The 17,238-nt window shown below is 35.8% G+C and overlaps 1 protein-coding gene across 2 annotated transcripts in view; it reads right to left on the bottom strand.

Moving 5' to 3' along the window:
• The window catches only part of LOC145294014 (denticleless protein homolog), a 73,088-nt gene that overhangs the window by 8,986 nt on the left and 46,864 nt on the right, over nt 1-17,238 (bottom strand). For both annotated transcript variants that reach the window (XM_080140975.1, XM_080140976.1), the window contains exons 10-13: nt 12,724-12,828; nt 12,309-12,421; nt 11,095-11,190; nt 8,169-8,280 (exon numbers count right to left, since the gene is read on the bottom strand). In XM_080140975.1, coding sequence (XP_079997101.1) covers nt 8,169-8,280; nt 11,095-11,190; nt 12,309-12,421; nt 12,724-12,828 — 426 coding nt within the window. The remainder of the gene's footprint in view (nt 1-8,168; nt 8,281-11,094; nt 11,191-12,308; nt 12,422-12,723; nt 12,829-17,238) is intronic.

Below are 17,238 nucleotides of genomic sequence, written 5' to 3'. Positions count from 1 at the left end.
GTCGCTTCTAGAAGTGTAAGTCATTTTGACTTTCAGAACAGTTTCAGATGGTTTGCTGTTACACACAAGTCCTGGGAGGTGACTTGTTTGTAGTAGATAGTTCCACAGAACAAAATATTCTTACCGTGTCGAAACCCAGGAAAAGAACATGTGAAATTGCTCCAGAAAAGGTTTAATATTTATGAAGCAATTCTGGTTTCTGATTGGTTGTTAGCAGAACGTGAATTTATTTGATTCGTCAGTTCTTAGCAGCATAGTTTATAAATAGAATCGTCCGACTGTGTGGGATCATACCCCATTAGCCGTTCAAAATATTGCAACATCGCTATTAATGAAAAATAGTTTTTGAATACAATTAGTGAAAAGTAAGTTTTGCTAAATTGGACAAAGATTTTCAGTTTTCAAAAAAGATTTACCTCCCTTTTGTTTCGATAAGAACTCTCCAGTTTCTTTTTTTTTCTTTCTTTTTTTTTTTTGCAAAACTCAATTTTCACTAATTGTTATTTAAAAAACATTTTTCATTTTCATAATTAATTTTCTACCTTATTGTTTTTCATCATGTTTGGATATGTTCATTATTGTGAAATGACAATTCAGTAGATATCATTAGTTTCACTTTAAATTCAATATTTCAATTTCACTACAATAGCAAAGAACCGTTTACTGCTCATCACTGTGGCTATATACAACTAGTTTGCCTGTTGCAGGATTCAAACTATGGACTTCAATCACTCACGTTTTAATCAATATGAAAATCATACAAAAAAGAAGAGAAATAAATCCTAGTTATCTTTTACAACTTGCAAGAGAGAACTTCACATTATTGATAAAAGTTTAGCATATTATTCTAAAAGTGATTGCTTGAATAATAATTATTAAAAAAAAAAAAAAAAAAAAAACCTGTGTCACTTTGTTACAAGAAAAACAATGGATATATTTAACAGTTCAGAAAAAGATTAAAAATTAGTGTTTTGGAGAAATAAAAATCTGATATTCATAAATAGTTACTCACACTGAAATAACGATATTTATCTGTTTGGGTAAAACAATATAGAAAAGAATTACAGCGGTATAAAGCAGTGCAATAATAAAAATAAAGTAATAATGAGAAAGAAGTGAAAGAAAGCATATGCATGCAGGAGAGAAAGAGTGCATGGGAGAGAGAGAGAGAGAGAGAGAGAGAGAGAGAGAGAGAGAGACAGAGTGCATTGGAGAGAGAGAAAGACAGAGTGCATGGAAGAGAGAGAGAGAGAGAGAGAGAGAAAGACAGAGTGCATGGAAGAGAGAGAAAGACAGAGTGCATGGAAGAGAGAGAAAGACAGAGTGCATGGAAGAGAGAGAAAGACAGAGTGCATGGAAGAGAGAGAAAGACAGAGTGCATGGAAGAGAGAGAAAGACAGAGTGCATGGAAGAGAGAGAGAGAGTGCGTGCAAGAAATGGAGAGAGGGAGAGAGAGAGTGCGTGCAAGAAATGGAGAGAGAGAGAGAGAGAGTGCGTGCAAGAAATGGAGAGAGAGAGAGAGAGAGTGCGTGCAAGAAATGGAGAGAGAGAGAGAGAGAGTGCGTGCAAGAAATGGAGAGAGAGAGAGTGCGTGCAAGAAATGGAGAGAGAGAGAGTGCGTGCAAGAAATGGAGAGAGACAGAGTGCGTGTGTGCGTGCAAGAGGGAGAGAGTGTGTGTGTGTGTGCGTGCAAGAGAGGGAGAGAGTGCGTGTGTGCGTGCAAGAGAGGGAGAGAGTGCGTGTGTGCGTGCAAGAGAGGGAGAGAGTGCGTGTGTGCGTGCAAGAGAGGGAGAGAGTGCGTGTGTGCGTGCAAGAGAGGGAGAGAGTGCGTGTGTGCGTGCAAGAGAGGGAGAGAGAGAGAGAGTGCGTGCAAGAGAGGGAGAGAGAGAGAGAGAGTGCGTGCAAGAGAGGGAGAGAGAGAGAGAGAGAGTGCGTGCAAGAGAGGGAGAGAGAGAGAGAGAGTGCGTGCAAGAGAGGGAGAGAGAGAGAGTGCGTGCAAGAGAGGGAGAGAGAGAGAGAGAGTGCGTGCAAGAGAGGGAGAGAGAGAGTGCGTGCAAGAGAGGGAGAGAGAGAGAGAGAGAGAGTGCGTGCAAGAGAGGGAGAGAGAGAGAGAGTGCGTGCAAGAGAGGGAGAGAGACAGAGAGTGCATGAATGAGAAGCGGGGAGAGAGAGTGCATGAATGAGAAGGAGGGAGAGAGAGAGAGCATGAATGAGAAGGAGGGAGAGAGAGAGAGCATGAATGAGAAGGAGGGAGAGAGAGAGAGCATGAATGAGAAGGAGGGAGAGAGAGAGAGAGCATGAATGAGAAGGAGGGAGAGAGAGAGAGAGCATGAATGAGAAGGAGGGAGAGAGAGAGAGAGCATGAATGAGAAGGAGGGAGAGAGAGAGAGCATGAATGAGAAGGAGGGAGAGAGAGAGAGCATGAATGAGAAGGAGGGAGAGAGAGAGAGCATGAATGAGAAGGAGGGAGAGAGAGAGAGCATGAATGAGAAGGAGGGAGAGAGAGAGAGCATGAATGAGAAGGAGGGAGAGAGAGAGAGCATGAATGAGAAGGAGGGAGAGAGAGAGAGCATGAATGAGAAGGAGGGAGAGAGAGAGAGCATGAATGAGAAGGAGGGAGAGAGAGAGAGCATGAATGAGAAGGAGGGAGAGAGAGAGAGCATGAATGAGAAGGAGGGAGAGAGAGAGAGCATGAATGAGAAGGAGGGAGAGAGAGAGAGCATGAATGAGAAGGAGGGAGAGAGAGAGAGCATGAATGAGAAGGAGGGAGAGAGAGAGAGCATGAATGAGAAGGAGGGAGAGAGAGAGAGCATGAATGAGAAGGAGGGAGAGAGAGAGAGCATGAATGAGAAGGAGGGAGAGAGAGAGAGCATGAATGAGAAGGAGGGAGAGAGAGAGAGCATGAATGAGAAGGAGGGAGAGAGAGAGCATGAATGAGAAGGAGGGAGAGAGAGAGCATGAATGAGAAGGAGGGAGAGAGAGAGAGCATGAATGAGAAGGAGGGAGAGAGAGAGAGCATGAATGAGAAGGAGGGAGAGAGAGAGAGCATGAATGAGAAGGAGGGAGAGAGAGAGAGCATGAATGAGAAGGAGGGAGAGTGAGTGCATGAATGAGAAGGAGGGAGAGTGAGTGCATGAATGAGAAGGAGGGAGAGTGAGTGCATGAATGAGAAGGAGGGAGAGTGAGTGCATGAATGAGAAGGAGGGAGAGTGAGTGCATGAATGAGAAGGAGGGAGAGTGAGTGCATGAATGAGAAGGAGGGAGAGTGAGTGCATGAATGAGAAGGAGGGAGAGTGAGTGCATGAATGAGAAGGAGGGAGAGTGAGTGCATGAATGAGAAGGAGGGAGAGTGAGTGCATGAATGAGAAGGAGGGAGAGTGAGTGCATGAATGAGAAGGAGGGAGAGTGAGTGCATGAAAGAGAAGGAGGGAGAGTGAGTGCATGAATGAGAAGGAGGGAGAGTGAGTGCATGAAAGAGAAGGAGGGAGAGTGAGTGCATGAAAGAGAAGGAGGGAGAGTGAGTGCATGAAAGAGAAGGAGGGAGAGTGAGTGCATGAAAGAGAAGGAGGGAGAGTGAGTGCATGAATGAGAAGGAGGGAGAGTGAGTGCATGAAAGAGAAGGAGGGAGAGTGAGTGCATGAAAGAGAAGGAGGGAGAGTGAGTGCATGAAAGAGAAGGAGGGAGAGTGAGTGCGTGAAAGAGAAGGAGGGAGAGTGAGTGCGTGAAAGAGAGGGAGGGAGAGTGAGTGCGTGAAAGAGAGGGAGGGAGAGTGAGTGCGTGAAAGAGAGGGAGGGAGAGTGAGTGCGTGAAAGAGAGGGAGGGAGAGTGAGTGCGTGAAAGAGAGGGAGGGAGAGTGAGTGCGTGAAAGAGAGGGAGGGAGAGTGAGTGCGTGAAAGAGAGGGAGGGAGAGTGAGTGCGTGAAAGAGAGGGAGGGAGAGTGAGTGCGTGAAAGAGAGGGAGGGAGAGTGAGTGCGTGAAAGAGAGGGAGGGAGAGGGAGTGCGTAAAAGAGAGGGAGGGAGAGTGAGTGCATGAAAGAGAGGGAGGGAGAGTGTGGTTGATTTGATAGCATATCAACTCTTTTGGGTTATCTCGTGCTGAAAAGATTGCTCGATTTAATTTGTTTTCCTTGATTAGTATTTTTAATTTTCTTTTAGATTATTGCAATTTGATAGGTGCTTTGTGTTATAAGGGTGTTTTCTTTTTCTGCTTATATTTTATTGTATATCTTTGTTGTCTTCAAGAACTTTAGTCTGGTGTTATGGTCTACTTTGTGTAAGAGGTCTTTTAAACTGTTTTCTTGGGTATATTTTTTGTTAATTTGTTAAAGATCTTGGAAATTTATTTGAATACGGAATACAGAATGGAGCTTCTTTGCCATTAGTAGATATGAGTGTGTGATAGGAAAGTGTCCTATTTCAGGTCTTGCTATCACTACTTCTTCCCTTCTTGTCATCATCCTATTAGAGATTTTGTCTCCTGTTTTTTCTTTGAGGTTGGGCTTAATTTTGATAGTTTGTTGTTTTTGCCATTGTTCAATGACTCTTGCCATTTAGATTTGATATTTATTGATTAGGGGTCAGTAATCAGTATAGGATACTTTTGTATTGTTTTTAGTGTTCTTTTTGCAGCTGTGGCAACTTTTCCTATTCCCTTTGGATCCTATGTGAAGATGAAGTTTCTGTTTTGAGAGATATAAACAATTCTTTGTAAGAGATTGATGCTTAAGGGGTTAGAATTTTTTTTTTTTTTAGTAACATTAAAACTGATAATGAGTTCAAGAGTATTTGTTTGAGTTTTTTTAATTCTATGACTGTTGTTTCAGCATTGAAAATTGAGCTGTTGTCTGGTAGACGTTTTGTAGTGTGATATAGTTAGACATGGCTGCACTCCCAACTTTGTTCAGATTTTATATTCATCTGTGTATATGTGTGTCCAGTTTGGGTATTGTTCTAGTATATTGTTGAGATTGTCTAGAGATTGCAAGGTATGTATTAGATTTGGAATATTTTGTTAAGTTTAGGATGATTCTAAGTTGTTTTAGTAGCCAGGGAGGATTTTCCGGAAATTTAAATTTGTGGATGTTGTTTTAGTCTATAAGACAATTTTTTTAGTATATGTTCCATTTGTAGTCCGTAGACTTTTTTTCTCTTTTTTTTTTTTTTACAAAGGAATCACCACTTATCAAGGCCCAAGAGCCACTCGAGGATAAGGGTTAATGAATGTACAATGGTCAAGGGAAACATGTCAGTCATCGATAGTAGTGGAAATTTGATAAATTGGATCACTTAAGAGGATGGCTCATCGAGAATTTGTTCACGTTGGACTTGAAGATAACCATATTGTAGTCAGTTGGAAAGCAGGAAAATAGAACAGAGTTCCACAGGCGTGCAGTTCTAAGAAAGAAGCCTTGTTCATGGAATCTATGTTTAGGTTTAGGCACATATAAAGAGTGGGGGAAATTATTGATAGTAGTTTCTGTTAGACGAGTGCTTTTCGTGAAAGTCAGACCGGGGGGGGGGGAAGACCATAGATTGGAGCTTAGATGAGCACTTGCCATGAAAATAACATTAAAGCAGACACAGGCTCGAAATTTCCGAAATCATAAAACTGAATTTCACATAAAAACAATGGTATCTACATATTCCTCATATTTTTAAGATAATTATATAAAAAAATTACGAAAATCAATAAGCTAGAAAATTATTAAAGAAAATGAAAATAAAATTTGATGAAAACGATCGTAAGACACACGAGAGTTCAAAAGGGAGGCAATTTTCCGTTTTGATTTAAACAAGATGGTGGCAATTTTTCACCTACTTACACGATTAAAGTCGTTTCGTTTAATAATTCAGTAATATTCAGGTAATTTCGACGCTACCATTTGAAACTTATTAGAATTGACAATAAAAATCAGTTAAAACCACTGTTTTTTATCTGAAAACTCCATTTATCAACTACAAAATCTTGTCCCAATTCAATATAGAAGCACCTACAATTTTTTTGCAGATCTATAAAGCTGGCATAGTCCAGCTTCAACTCGATGAGGAGTCTGTATATTTTCATTAGGGGTTTCCTATCTGCTCCCTAGTTTGTCTCATATTTAATTGTATTGTTTTATTACATTTAGCTCTGAGGTAATCTATATGGGCTTTGTATGTTAACTTTTTGTTGAAGACTATGCCAAGGAATTTACGCTCTTCAACTATGGATATTTATTATTAAGTTTCAGAGAAGGATCATGGTGTAGTTTTTGCTGCCAGTAGAAATGTTCACACTTAGTTTTTGTCTGGGAGAATTTGAAACTATTTACGTTGGCCCATTCGGTAATCTTGTTGAGACAACGTAATTGTTGTTCAATTGTTGTCGGATATGTTTTGATTTGTAACAGATTAGAAAATCAGAAACATATAGGAAAGGTTCTAACCCGGCATTTAGAATTTTTGACAATACTGTTTATTTTGATATTGAAAAGTGTGGCTTATAATACACTTCCCTGTGATATTCCCATTTCCTGTTCATAGATTTCAGAAAGTTCTTCCATATATGATTCTAAAGAAAAAGTTGAATATGAAATTTTCTATGAATGTTGGTAGCCTGCCTTTTAGTTTGAATTTATCAGGTTCTAGCATTATGTCAAATTGCCAGGTAGTGTCAAATGCCTTCTCGAGATCCAAAAAAATTGCAATTAAATGTTCTTTTTTAATGAAAGCATTTCTGGTGAGTGTTTCTAATCAGATTAAATGACAAACTGTGTTTCGTCCTTTTCTGTTTAAACATTTTTTTTTTTTTAAATGTTTTCGAATTATGTTGAGTTTGTTGTCTGTCAGGCAGATTGACTTCGGCCACCGCTTACTAAATCCGTTAATTGTATAATGTGGTGAGCATGTTTTCTTGTGTTTTTCTTTGAAGATTATAATGCTGGGTATGGGGAAGCCAAACATCGCCCTGCTTTTTATTGAAACCAATCGAGAGCTCTTTCAGTATCCTCGCTGTTCCTTAAGTGCAATTGTCTGAATCTCTTTTGCACTTGGTTCACCAGGAATATTAGTAAGGTAAGACTTTAGGTTCTTCTTCATAAGTCCTGTGGCACCTATAATAACTGGTATGATTGATATCTCCCTAAAATTCCAGTTTCTTTTCATATCATGTGATCAACCAATTGATTGAATTGGGCCTATCCAACCTCCCATCTAGCCCAAGCAAGGGCCAAAGTGGTGTGTTACAAGTTCATGTCCTGGGCATGATCTGCTCAGCCACTAGGATCCCGTCCTTAGGCTTCACAGATCGCCACCCAGTTATTGAGAAGCAGTCAGCATATTCTAATGCCCACCGACAGAGCCACAAACAGAGTGATATAACAATTTTTGTTGGTCATAAAAGACGAAGCAAACATACTGAGAGTTTGTATTTTTTGTATTCTTGAGTACTGTTACCACTTGCTTTTGAAATTAAAGTAGGTTATAGTCGGGAAGCTAGGTTAAAAGAAAAGGATTAAAACAATTTTTCCCAAAATAGTAAATGCAAAACGTAAGACTGGAGAATGAACTAAACCATAGGATCTTACCAATCCTCATGCTAGTTTGGGATCAGTCTATATAAACGTGAGCTCCCCACCTATGGAGTGGCGAGAACATACAGATAACTCCCAATGAAAAAAAAAAAAAAAACAAAAAAAAAAAAACACACTAGCTGGCATTGTGGACCATGGCTACATTATTCATTGACCTGAATTGGATTGCATATTAATTTAAAAATTTGTTTTAAATGGAGTCATCATTATCATCTTGAAGGAAACTGCTGCAGAAAAGTTCTGCAACCAATTCTGTGACAAATAACAAATCTAAGGAAATTATAATTAAAATATACCTTGAATCTACTTTGGTTTGAGAAAATAAAAAAAATTAAAACAAAGAAACATCTTTTCCCAACAATGATAAATGAAAATAGTGAAGTAGTCACAAATCAGATATAGAAAAAAAAAATAGCCACTAGACATTCACACACGAACATATAAGAATAGCAGCTTTAAAGTCGTTAGCACCCAAAAGAATAACTGGTACCCAAAGATAAAAAAAAAAATAAATAAATAAAAAAAAGATAAAAAAAAAAAAATTAAAACAACCTATTACTCCTAAGGATATTTTATTCCGATTTATTTTATACTTACAAAACGGAATGTCATATTTGGTTGCAGTACCCCAATTTGGATCTTTTGTAGGTTTGTCGTCTCGTTGTATTCGCCACAATCTTAGTGTATTGTCATCTGAAAGACTTACAATCTACAAAGCAACCAAACCAAAAAAAAAATCATTAGGCATCATTAAATTTATCATTACAAATGGGATTGAAGGACAACATGTACATAGCATACTAGAATATAAAGAAAATGATTGCTAGGCAGTAAACATTTAACCACACCTGATGATCAGAGATATGATAAAAAGAACTTTGGCACCCTCAAAGCAGGTAGGCCTAATCTTATCTTTGCTATATTAATTAGGAAATGCTCTGCTGAGCTGGCCCATCATTTGCAAACTTTACGACATACACCTTGCCGAGTCTTGCTTCCCTAATAACGGAAAATTGCTTGTGGTCCAAATGTTCATGAATTCTAATGAAAGAACAGACCTTCAAAATTATTGGCCCCATCCATCTCCTCCTGTTCTTTGCTACAATCTTTGAATCATTAATGATAATCTGCCATCTTGTTAATACTAAACTTTTTTCTGACCAGAATAGATTTAGATAAGAGTATTCTACTGTGATTATCTTAAGAGTCATCTCTAAAGGTATAATACACCATTGGACAAGGTAGGTGAAGTTGGATATATCTAAAGCTTTTGACAAGATCTATCATGAAAATTAATTTGTATGGTACTAGAAAGCTGCCCTGTGTTGCCCAGTTGTAAAATATGCTTAAATATGATATTTTAATTTATGTAGATTTTGTATTTATTATTATACAGCCAATTCTCTATTGATTATTATATTGTACCCAACATATAGTAGTGATTTCAAAAGTAATAATTTTTTTTTAAAATAAATAAAAATGTGAGTTGGATGCTATCAGCTAAAATCAAACATTTAGCTCTCCATTGGTATTATTTGGTGTAAAGACATATGGACATGTACATTTGCGCATGTGTAGAGGATACACATTAAGTCTTACATTTGCCAGGTTCACAATTTACAATTTTGAACCCTTAGCAGCTATTTTTACCAACTAAAAACCAAATTGAATTTGTTCCATAAGTTGGAATCCTCTATATATATCAAGTTTCAAGTCTGTAGATTAGAAATTGACAGAGTAGCTTGATAGAGATTTTCCACACACAGACAAGGTCTCATATATATAACAAAACGCCTACTGTTTAAAGCACTGTTGATATGGAATGCAAAATTCAAAAATTTAACGGTTTAAATACCAGACAAATGCAGAATCTCTTTCAATAAATAAACATATTTATTTATTAAAATTAAATTCGATATTTAGATTCGTAACAGAATCTTATCAAGAAAATATTTTTCTCTTTTTTTTACGTCCCACAACGATGGTAATGATTGGCACATTTTCCTTTAAAAATAAAATAAAATAAATAAATTAAAAAAAAAATATATATATATATATATTTCCTGATGAAAATTCTGTTATCAATCAAAATATCGAATTTAATTTTAATAAATAAATGTTTATTTATTGAATGAGATTCTGAACCTATCTGGTCTTTAAACCATTAAATTTTTCAATTCTCTCTTTATATATATATGTATGTATTACTAGATGAGTATTTAATATAATCAGCTCTTTTCTAGCAAAAAGAAAGTTGTCTTTAATGGCTGTACATCAAAACAACACGATAACGTAGTGCATCCCGGATGAAATTGTTCCCGAGATGGGTATATTTGCTGTTGACACCATGCTCTATTCTCAACATTTTATGGAAATCACTCCAGACAGGGAATGAAGCCACTTAATCTATAAATATAAAAGCGAAAATGTATGTATGTGTGTTCGCTTTTTCTGTGTCTACAAAAGGCTTCTTTCAGAGAAGCGGTCGCTCGCTTCACAACTTTTAAAAACTTTTTATATCACATATAAATCGTAATATCTCACAGTTAACAACGAAGCTCGCCTGTCTATTTAATTTGCTTGATTTTGGGAAGATAAATATTCAATATTTCTTGCTTGCCGCATGTGGGTTAGTCTTTTTCCTATAACATCTTGGGGGGGGAAAAAAAAAAAAAAAAAAAAAAAAGCGTTCAGCAGTAAATGAATACTATCCCGCAGTCAAACTTGACCCCATTAACTCATTAAAACGAGCACCTGCTAAATCCAAGTAATTAAATAAATTCAAACGTGTTTCGTTTAGCATCTCGCGGTGGGGCAATGGTTAACGTCTCACTTTTTTTTTTTTTTCCACACTTTAATTTACAACTTTGCCTCAACGGTTCGGGTTCGATCCTCATACTTACTTTTTTTACCCCCCCCCCACACCTCCAAACACCCGGGCAACGCCGGGTACCCCTCGCTAGTGTAAGCTAAAAGAAAAAAAGAGGAAAAGAAATATTACTTCAAGGTCAAAAACTTCTTAATGATGTGTTAAATGGAATATATTCTAACCTAGAATGAGTAAAACAAACATGCACCTAACAACAAAAGCTGAATTTTTAGAAAAGACCTCCAGCCTGTGGTTGAATGCTACTAAGATAAAGCTTCTTTCTTTAAGCAATCATAATAAATTTTTCAACCACCAACGACATTTCTTTTGGTCTATGAGTGGCTTAGAGCAAATAAAAAAAAAAAAAAAAAAATCTCTCTTGCAGTCAGCAGACTTATTTAATTTGAGAATTTAGTAAAGCTAATTCGCAGATTCTTCTGCTGTTCAGAATTCTTAAAGATGCGTTATGACTAGGGCTATGACAACAGCATATTCTTTTCATTGTTTTGAATCTCGAGTATATATCTGACACAGTTAATCAACCGAGAACCACATCACACTATATAAAAGCATATAAGATATCAAGCGATACACACCAGAGAGTCAAAACAATGAAAAGAATATACTGTTATCATAGCCCTAGTTATGACTTACCTTGTCAAACTCATGCGGCGACCAAATTACGGAAGTCACTTCTGCTGTGTGGCCAGTCAGTAGTGTATACGGATAACCAGTTTCAGAATTTTCAATCTAAAATAAGCAAAACAGAGATTACTTCTTACACTTGTAAAAATGAACATCTACAAGATCATTTTATGCTACCGTAAGCGGTGACAAGGCTAATCAGTTCCTTCACTTTTATTGTTTTTCTATTGTGAAGCAACTTATGGAAATAAAATACAAGAAAAGGACATTATTGAAAAATATACAATAAAAACTAACAAAATCATACAGATAAAAATAACACAATTAGTCTTCATTTGCACTTTTAATAAAATTATTTTTATTTTATTTGAAATGTTATAAGAAATGTTTACAAAATTATAAAATTGATTTTTAATTTTAAAAATAAGTTTTTTTTATTTGAATTTAGGTAATAATGTTTATGAAGATATAAAAATAAAATTATTGAAATAAAAATAACAAAATTTCAAACATAAAAAAATCTTATCCAATACACATTTCCAAAATGTTCAAAAAGATTTTCAAGTGTTTTCGATAATTCTTGAAAAAGAGAGAGAGAGAGAGAGAGAGAGAGCGCAAAAAGTTTTTACAATGAAAAACTAATTCCAATAATTCTTAATTAAAATACAGTAAAACCCTGGGATACAGCATTAATTTGTTCCAGAGTTGGGATCGCGGGGTCTAAGCAAAATTTTATATACTATACATTAAGAATTAGTAACAAAATACAGTACATATATAATACACATGTATATAATCAAATAACATTATAAATAACACCATAAGCTGGGGCAAATACTGTAACCAGGGGTAGGAAAAGCATTGTATTCCACATCGTAACCTGAAAAAGCAGTATCCCGAGGTTTTACTGTAAGACCAAAAAAAAAACTTTTCAATGATTATTATATCAAACAAGAAATTGTAAATAAATTGTAAATACGTAATAAAAAAAGTACATGCATAAGGGAGATATGGGTGTGAGAGAAAAAGTGAAAGAACTAATTTGCTTTGTCACCAGCCATGTTGGAAATTAGGAAGTACATTACCTAACTATAATCCAAAATCTGATTCTATTTAGTTACTGAATATCACACAGGATCTGTTAAAATGCATTTTCTTTCTAGTTATTTAGCACACACATGTGCGCATGCAAAGTAGTAAGCATAAACAAAAATTGTACATACATCCCATATGTAAGCTGCATTGTCATGCGATCCACTTATCAGATATTGATCACAGGGGCTGATGGAAGATTTGATGTAGAAAGAAGCATTTTCAAAACCATGGAAAATTTTAACTGCAAAAAAATATGAAAAAGAAAGAAATAAAAAACTAGTGCTATATTAGGATATATTACAACTTAATTTTGATGCCTTTTAGTCTAACTTTAAAACAATTTTAAAACGCAGAAGTAGACATGGGTGGGGTGAAAACATGTAAATAAAGAGGAAAGGAAACATGAGATTGAGGAGACATTATTAGATGAAGAGTTTTGTAAGTTTTTTTTTTAGTTTTTTTTTTAAAAAGTTCTTTTTTTTTTTTTAAGTTTTTTTTTTTTTTTTTATAAATTATTAAAATCTTCCACCTCAATTTACATACCTGGACAAGATGAACAACTGGCAAAATCGTACTGATATATTTTGCTATCTTTACAACTAGCAAATAGTTTCGTGCTGCTGGAATCAAAAACCAAACTTGTGATACCTGGAAAAATTAAAACATAAGATATCATGAAATTCTGGTGTCACATGAGACCTAGAAGCAACTAAGACGTGGGAAAAAAAACAAAAAAAAAAAACAATCCAAATTATCAATCCTTATCTCAAAAATTGATAAACAAACTCTTATTTGTTTAGACCTTTTTTCTTTTGTCCATACGTCACACTAATACAACAGTCAGTTTCCTGCGCTGCTATAGCCTTCTTATACTCCTCCATATTTATTTACCAGCAATGCTTCAAGCAAACTACTTTTACTATACTTTTACTTTTTATTTATTTTTGAATGGTTCAAAATAGTGTACAAAAAAACAAAAAAATGTTTTTATAGAATCTGAAAAATATAGATTTTACTAAATATGTACGACTAAAAATGATGTATGATCATTGCTGGTTGGTTGTTTTTGTTTTACGGCATATCAACTCTTTTCAGTTTATTTAATGCCAAATCCAGTGATTTTGAAGAATAATTTTTTAATAGAATATATATATTTTTTTTTTTTTTCAAGTTGGTTTCTATTTAACCCATAGTTGGGACCCTAACAGGTACTACCACTCCGGGTCAGAGTAGACCTGAGAGCAATGGCAATTAAAGGGTGGCTCCACACTCCCCAAAACCTGCAAGCTGGGGCCTCATCATCGGATATAGTTTAAGGTCATATCCAGGACCGCGATTTTTTTTTTTTTTTTTTTTTTTTTTTTTTCATAGGCGGCACCACTTATCAAGGCCGATAGGCCACTCAAGGATAAGGGTTAAAGAGTGTAGAGTAGTCAAAAGGACAATATAGTAATCGATAGTAATGGAAGTTCGGTAAATTTGTTACTTAAGTGGAACGGCTCATCAGAAACTTGTTCACGTTGGACTTGAAGACAACCATATTATAGACAGCTGGAAAGCAAGAAAACGGAAGACAATTCCACAGGCGTGCAGTTCTAAGAAAGAAGCTTTGATCATGGAATCTATGTTTAGGTTTAGGCACAGATAAAGAGTGGGGAAAATTATTGATAATGTTTTCAGCTAGTCTAGTGTTTCTTGTGAAAGTTTGGTGAGGGGGGACCATAGATTGAAGCTCAGTTGAACACTTTCCATGAAAATAACAATAAAGCAGAGACAAACTTGCAACATCTCTTCTGTGAGATAGAGGTTGCAGCGAAGAGAAAAGGACATCTCCCACCAGGCCACGAAGTCTATTTTGAACCCTATCAAGGCAGGACAAGTCTTTTCTAGCAGCTCCTGCCCATATGTGGCAACAGTATTCCATCCCTGGACTTATCTGGCTCTCATATAGATAGAGAATTGCATCAGCAGTGAGATATCTACTGGATCGATAGAAGGATCCGACCATTTTTCCAGCAACAGATTTGATGTACGTATTCCATTTAAGATCAGGAGTAAAGGTCAAGCCCAGAAGCCTGTCAAAACTTGAGGCCTCCCCAAGACGAGAGCCATTCATTTTAATTGATGCCAGATGGGGATCAGAACGTTGATGATGTAAAGATAGAAGCTTGGTTTTAGATGCATTGTACAACTAATTGCCAGTGCTGTTGATTAAAGCAACTTTAGCACTGTCGATCGACTGGATCCATCAGCGTAAAATATTGTTAAACAATCATGTAATAAGCAATAAAACGAATTTACTCAGAAGAAACTCCTGATTTTTATTAAATATTCCCTTTTACACGGGCAATCTACTAAGTCCGTTAATGCAAAAAATGTTGTCATTAAAATAAACAATAAAACAACTTAGTCGCGATTAGTTTTGGTTAATTCTTAAAGACCGAGACTTTCTTTTTTAACCCAGTGTGCAACTTTATTTTTCATCTTTGTAAAATAAATACATAAACAAACAAGTTTATTTCTTTATTACTGAAATGAAAAAGAATTTAGTCAGGCACAACTTTCAGCCGACAGGTTTTTTTTTTTTTTTTTTTTTTTTGCAAATTAAATTTTACAAGTGACCTTTTTTAAAATATGAATTTTTTTAACACAATAGCAATGTAACACTAGAAAATCTTTTTATAAAGTAGAATAAATCCCTGAAGACTGAAGCGATGTTTCCAATCCAGTGTGCCACTTTTGAGGGAACTAGTTTTCCCCACATTTAAAACATTAGTGCCTAACTGCTCTTGTGAGGAGGCAAGTAAATAACTATTTTTTTTTTTTAATTCTTTTTCTTTTAAATAATATTGCATGAAGTTCTGTTTTTATGATAATGCGAGTCTGGTTCATTTTTCAATAAATAAATAAATAAATAAATAAAAAAAAAAAAAGAAAGAAAAGGTCAATGTGTGCTGCTTGGCCAAACTGCAAAGGGTGTTTTATTCTGAAAGCCATTCTCAACATGGGGAGGTTGAAAATAAGAAAATGCCTTTTGGAATTACCACCCCAACCTCCCCATGTTAAGAACGGCTTTCGGAATAAACACCCTTTGCAGCACACATGACCAAAAAAAAAGAAAGAAAAAAGAAAAAGTAAAGAAAATCAGTTTTCAACGTTTTCTCAAACATTCTCCCTCTTAGTATAGACCTATAAGTCTCCTGTGTCATGAGTAAGTTACTGGAATCTGTTAAATAGAGTAGTAGTCAACCACCTCAGCAAAACTGTTCTGCTAGATCTACAGCAGACGTACTTATGGTTATATCTGATAGGATTAGCGAATCTCTTGACGGAGGTTTCCTTTCTAGGGCAGTTGCTCTTGACATATCAAAGGCCTCTGATAGAATATGGCATAAAGGTTTACTCCACAAGATCTCCACTTACAGTAAGTATAGCTGGAAATGTCTTCTCAATTATTAAATCATTTCTCTCTGATTGGTTCATAAGAGTAGTGGTTGATGGGCAGAAATCAGAAGCTCACAGTATTAATGCTGGAGTCCCTCAAGGTTCCATCCTGGGCCCAACTTTCTTCCTAATCTACATAAATAATCTTCCAAATCATATCCTTAGATCATTCGTAGATATTTATGCTGATGACACTACCATCTATGGCAGTACATTAAAGACCATAAATGACCAAGTTCTCTCCGATTCTCTCTCTTCTGATCTTGAGCGTGTGGTAGAATGGAGAAAGAGGTGGCTGGTTACTTTTAATGCATCTAAAACCAAGCTTTTGTCTTTACATCATCAACATTCTGATCCCCATCTGGCAGCAATTGAAATGAATGGCTCTCGTCTTGGGGAGACTCCATGTTTTGATAAGCTCCTGGCCTTGACCATTACTCCTAATATTTAATGGAACACGCGCATCAAATCTGTTGCTAAATTGGCTGGGAAAATGGTGGGATCCTTCTATCGATTCAGTAGATATCTCACTGCTGATGCAATTCTCTACCTATATAAGAGCCAGGTATGTCCAAGGATGGAGTACTGTTGACACATCTGGGCAGGAGCTGCTAGAAAGATCTTATCCTGCCTTGACAGAGTTCAAAATAGACTTTGGAGCCTAGTGAGGGATGCTCTTTTCTCTGCCCTGGAACCTCTTTCTCACAAAAGAGACATTGCGAGCCTGTCTCTGCTTTATTGTTATTTTCATGGCAAGTACTCGTCTGAGCTCCAATCTATGGTTCCCCTTGCCAAACTTTCATGAGAAACACTCGTCTATCCGAAAACACTATCAATTTCCCCCACTCTTTATCCGTGCCTAAACCTAAACGTAGATTCCATGAACAAATCTTCTTTCTTAGAACTGCACACCTGTGAAACTCTCTTCCATTTACCTGCTTTCCGGCTGACTATAATATGGTCGTCTTCAAGTCCAACGTAAACAAGTTCTTGATGAGCTGTTCCCCTTAAGTAATCCAATTTATCAAATTTCCACTACTATTGATGACTGACATGTTCCCTTGACCATTGCACACTCAATTAACCTTTATCTTCGAGTGGCCTCTGGGCCTTGATAAGTGGTGACTCCTTTGTAAATAAATAAAAAAAACATTTTTTTTAAGTTATATTATTGATTACTAGTTTTTTTATGTTTTTTTTTTGTTTTTTTTTTTCAATTAAACTGGAATACAAAGGTTCAACTAAATCTTAAATAAATCCAAGTGAATTTTTTCTTTAACTTTGATTTTTTAAACACAAACTATATTTTAAAACTTGGAAATGAAAATATTTTTAAAAAATTTGAAATATCTCGCAACACATAAATAGTATTTCTATTTATTTTGTTTACTTTTTAGCTTTAGAGAGAATATTAAAAAAAAAAGTTTATTTTTTCAAATATATTTAGGTATGAAGTTAAAAAGATATTTGCAAAAAAAATCACCCTGACCGAAACTTGAGAAAATTCATTTTATTGTTTATTTTAATAAGAGTTTTTGCGCTGATGAAATGAATAAATCATCCATGTCAAAGTTGTTTTGACTAATTAAACCCTTAATGACTGAGACAATTATT

This window comes from Euprymna scolopes, chromosome 15 (genome assembly GCF_053919585.1).
Source record: "Euprymna scolopes isolate OS-2025 chromosome 15, ASM5391958v1, whole genome shotgun sequence".
In the NCBI taxonomy this organism is placed as follows: Eukaryota; Metazoa; Mollusca; class Cephalopoda; order Sepiida; family Sepiolidae; genus Euprymna; species Euprymna scolopes.
Note: the sequence above shows the minus strand (reverse complement) of the source record. Positions and strands in the feature narration are given on the sequence as shown.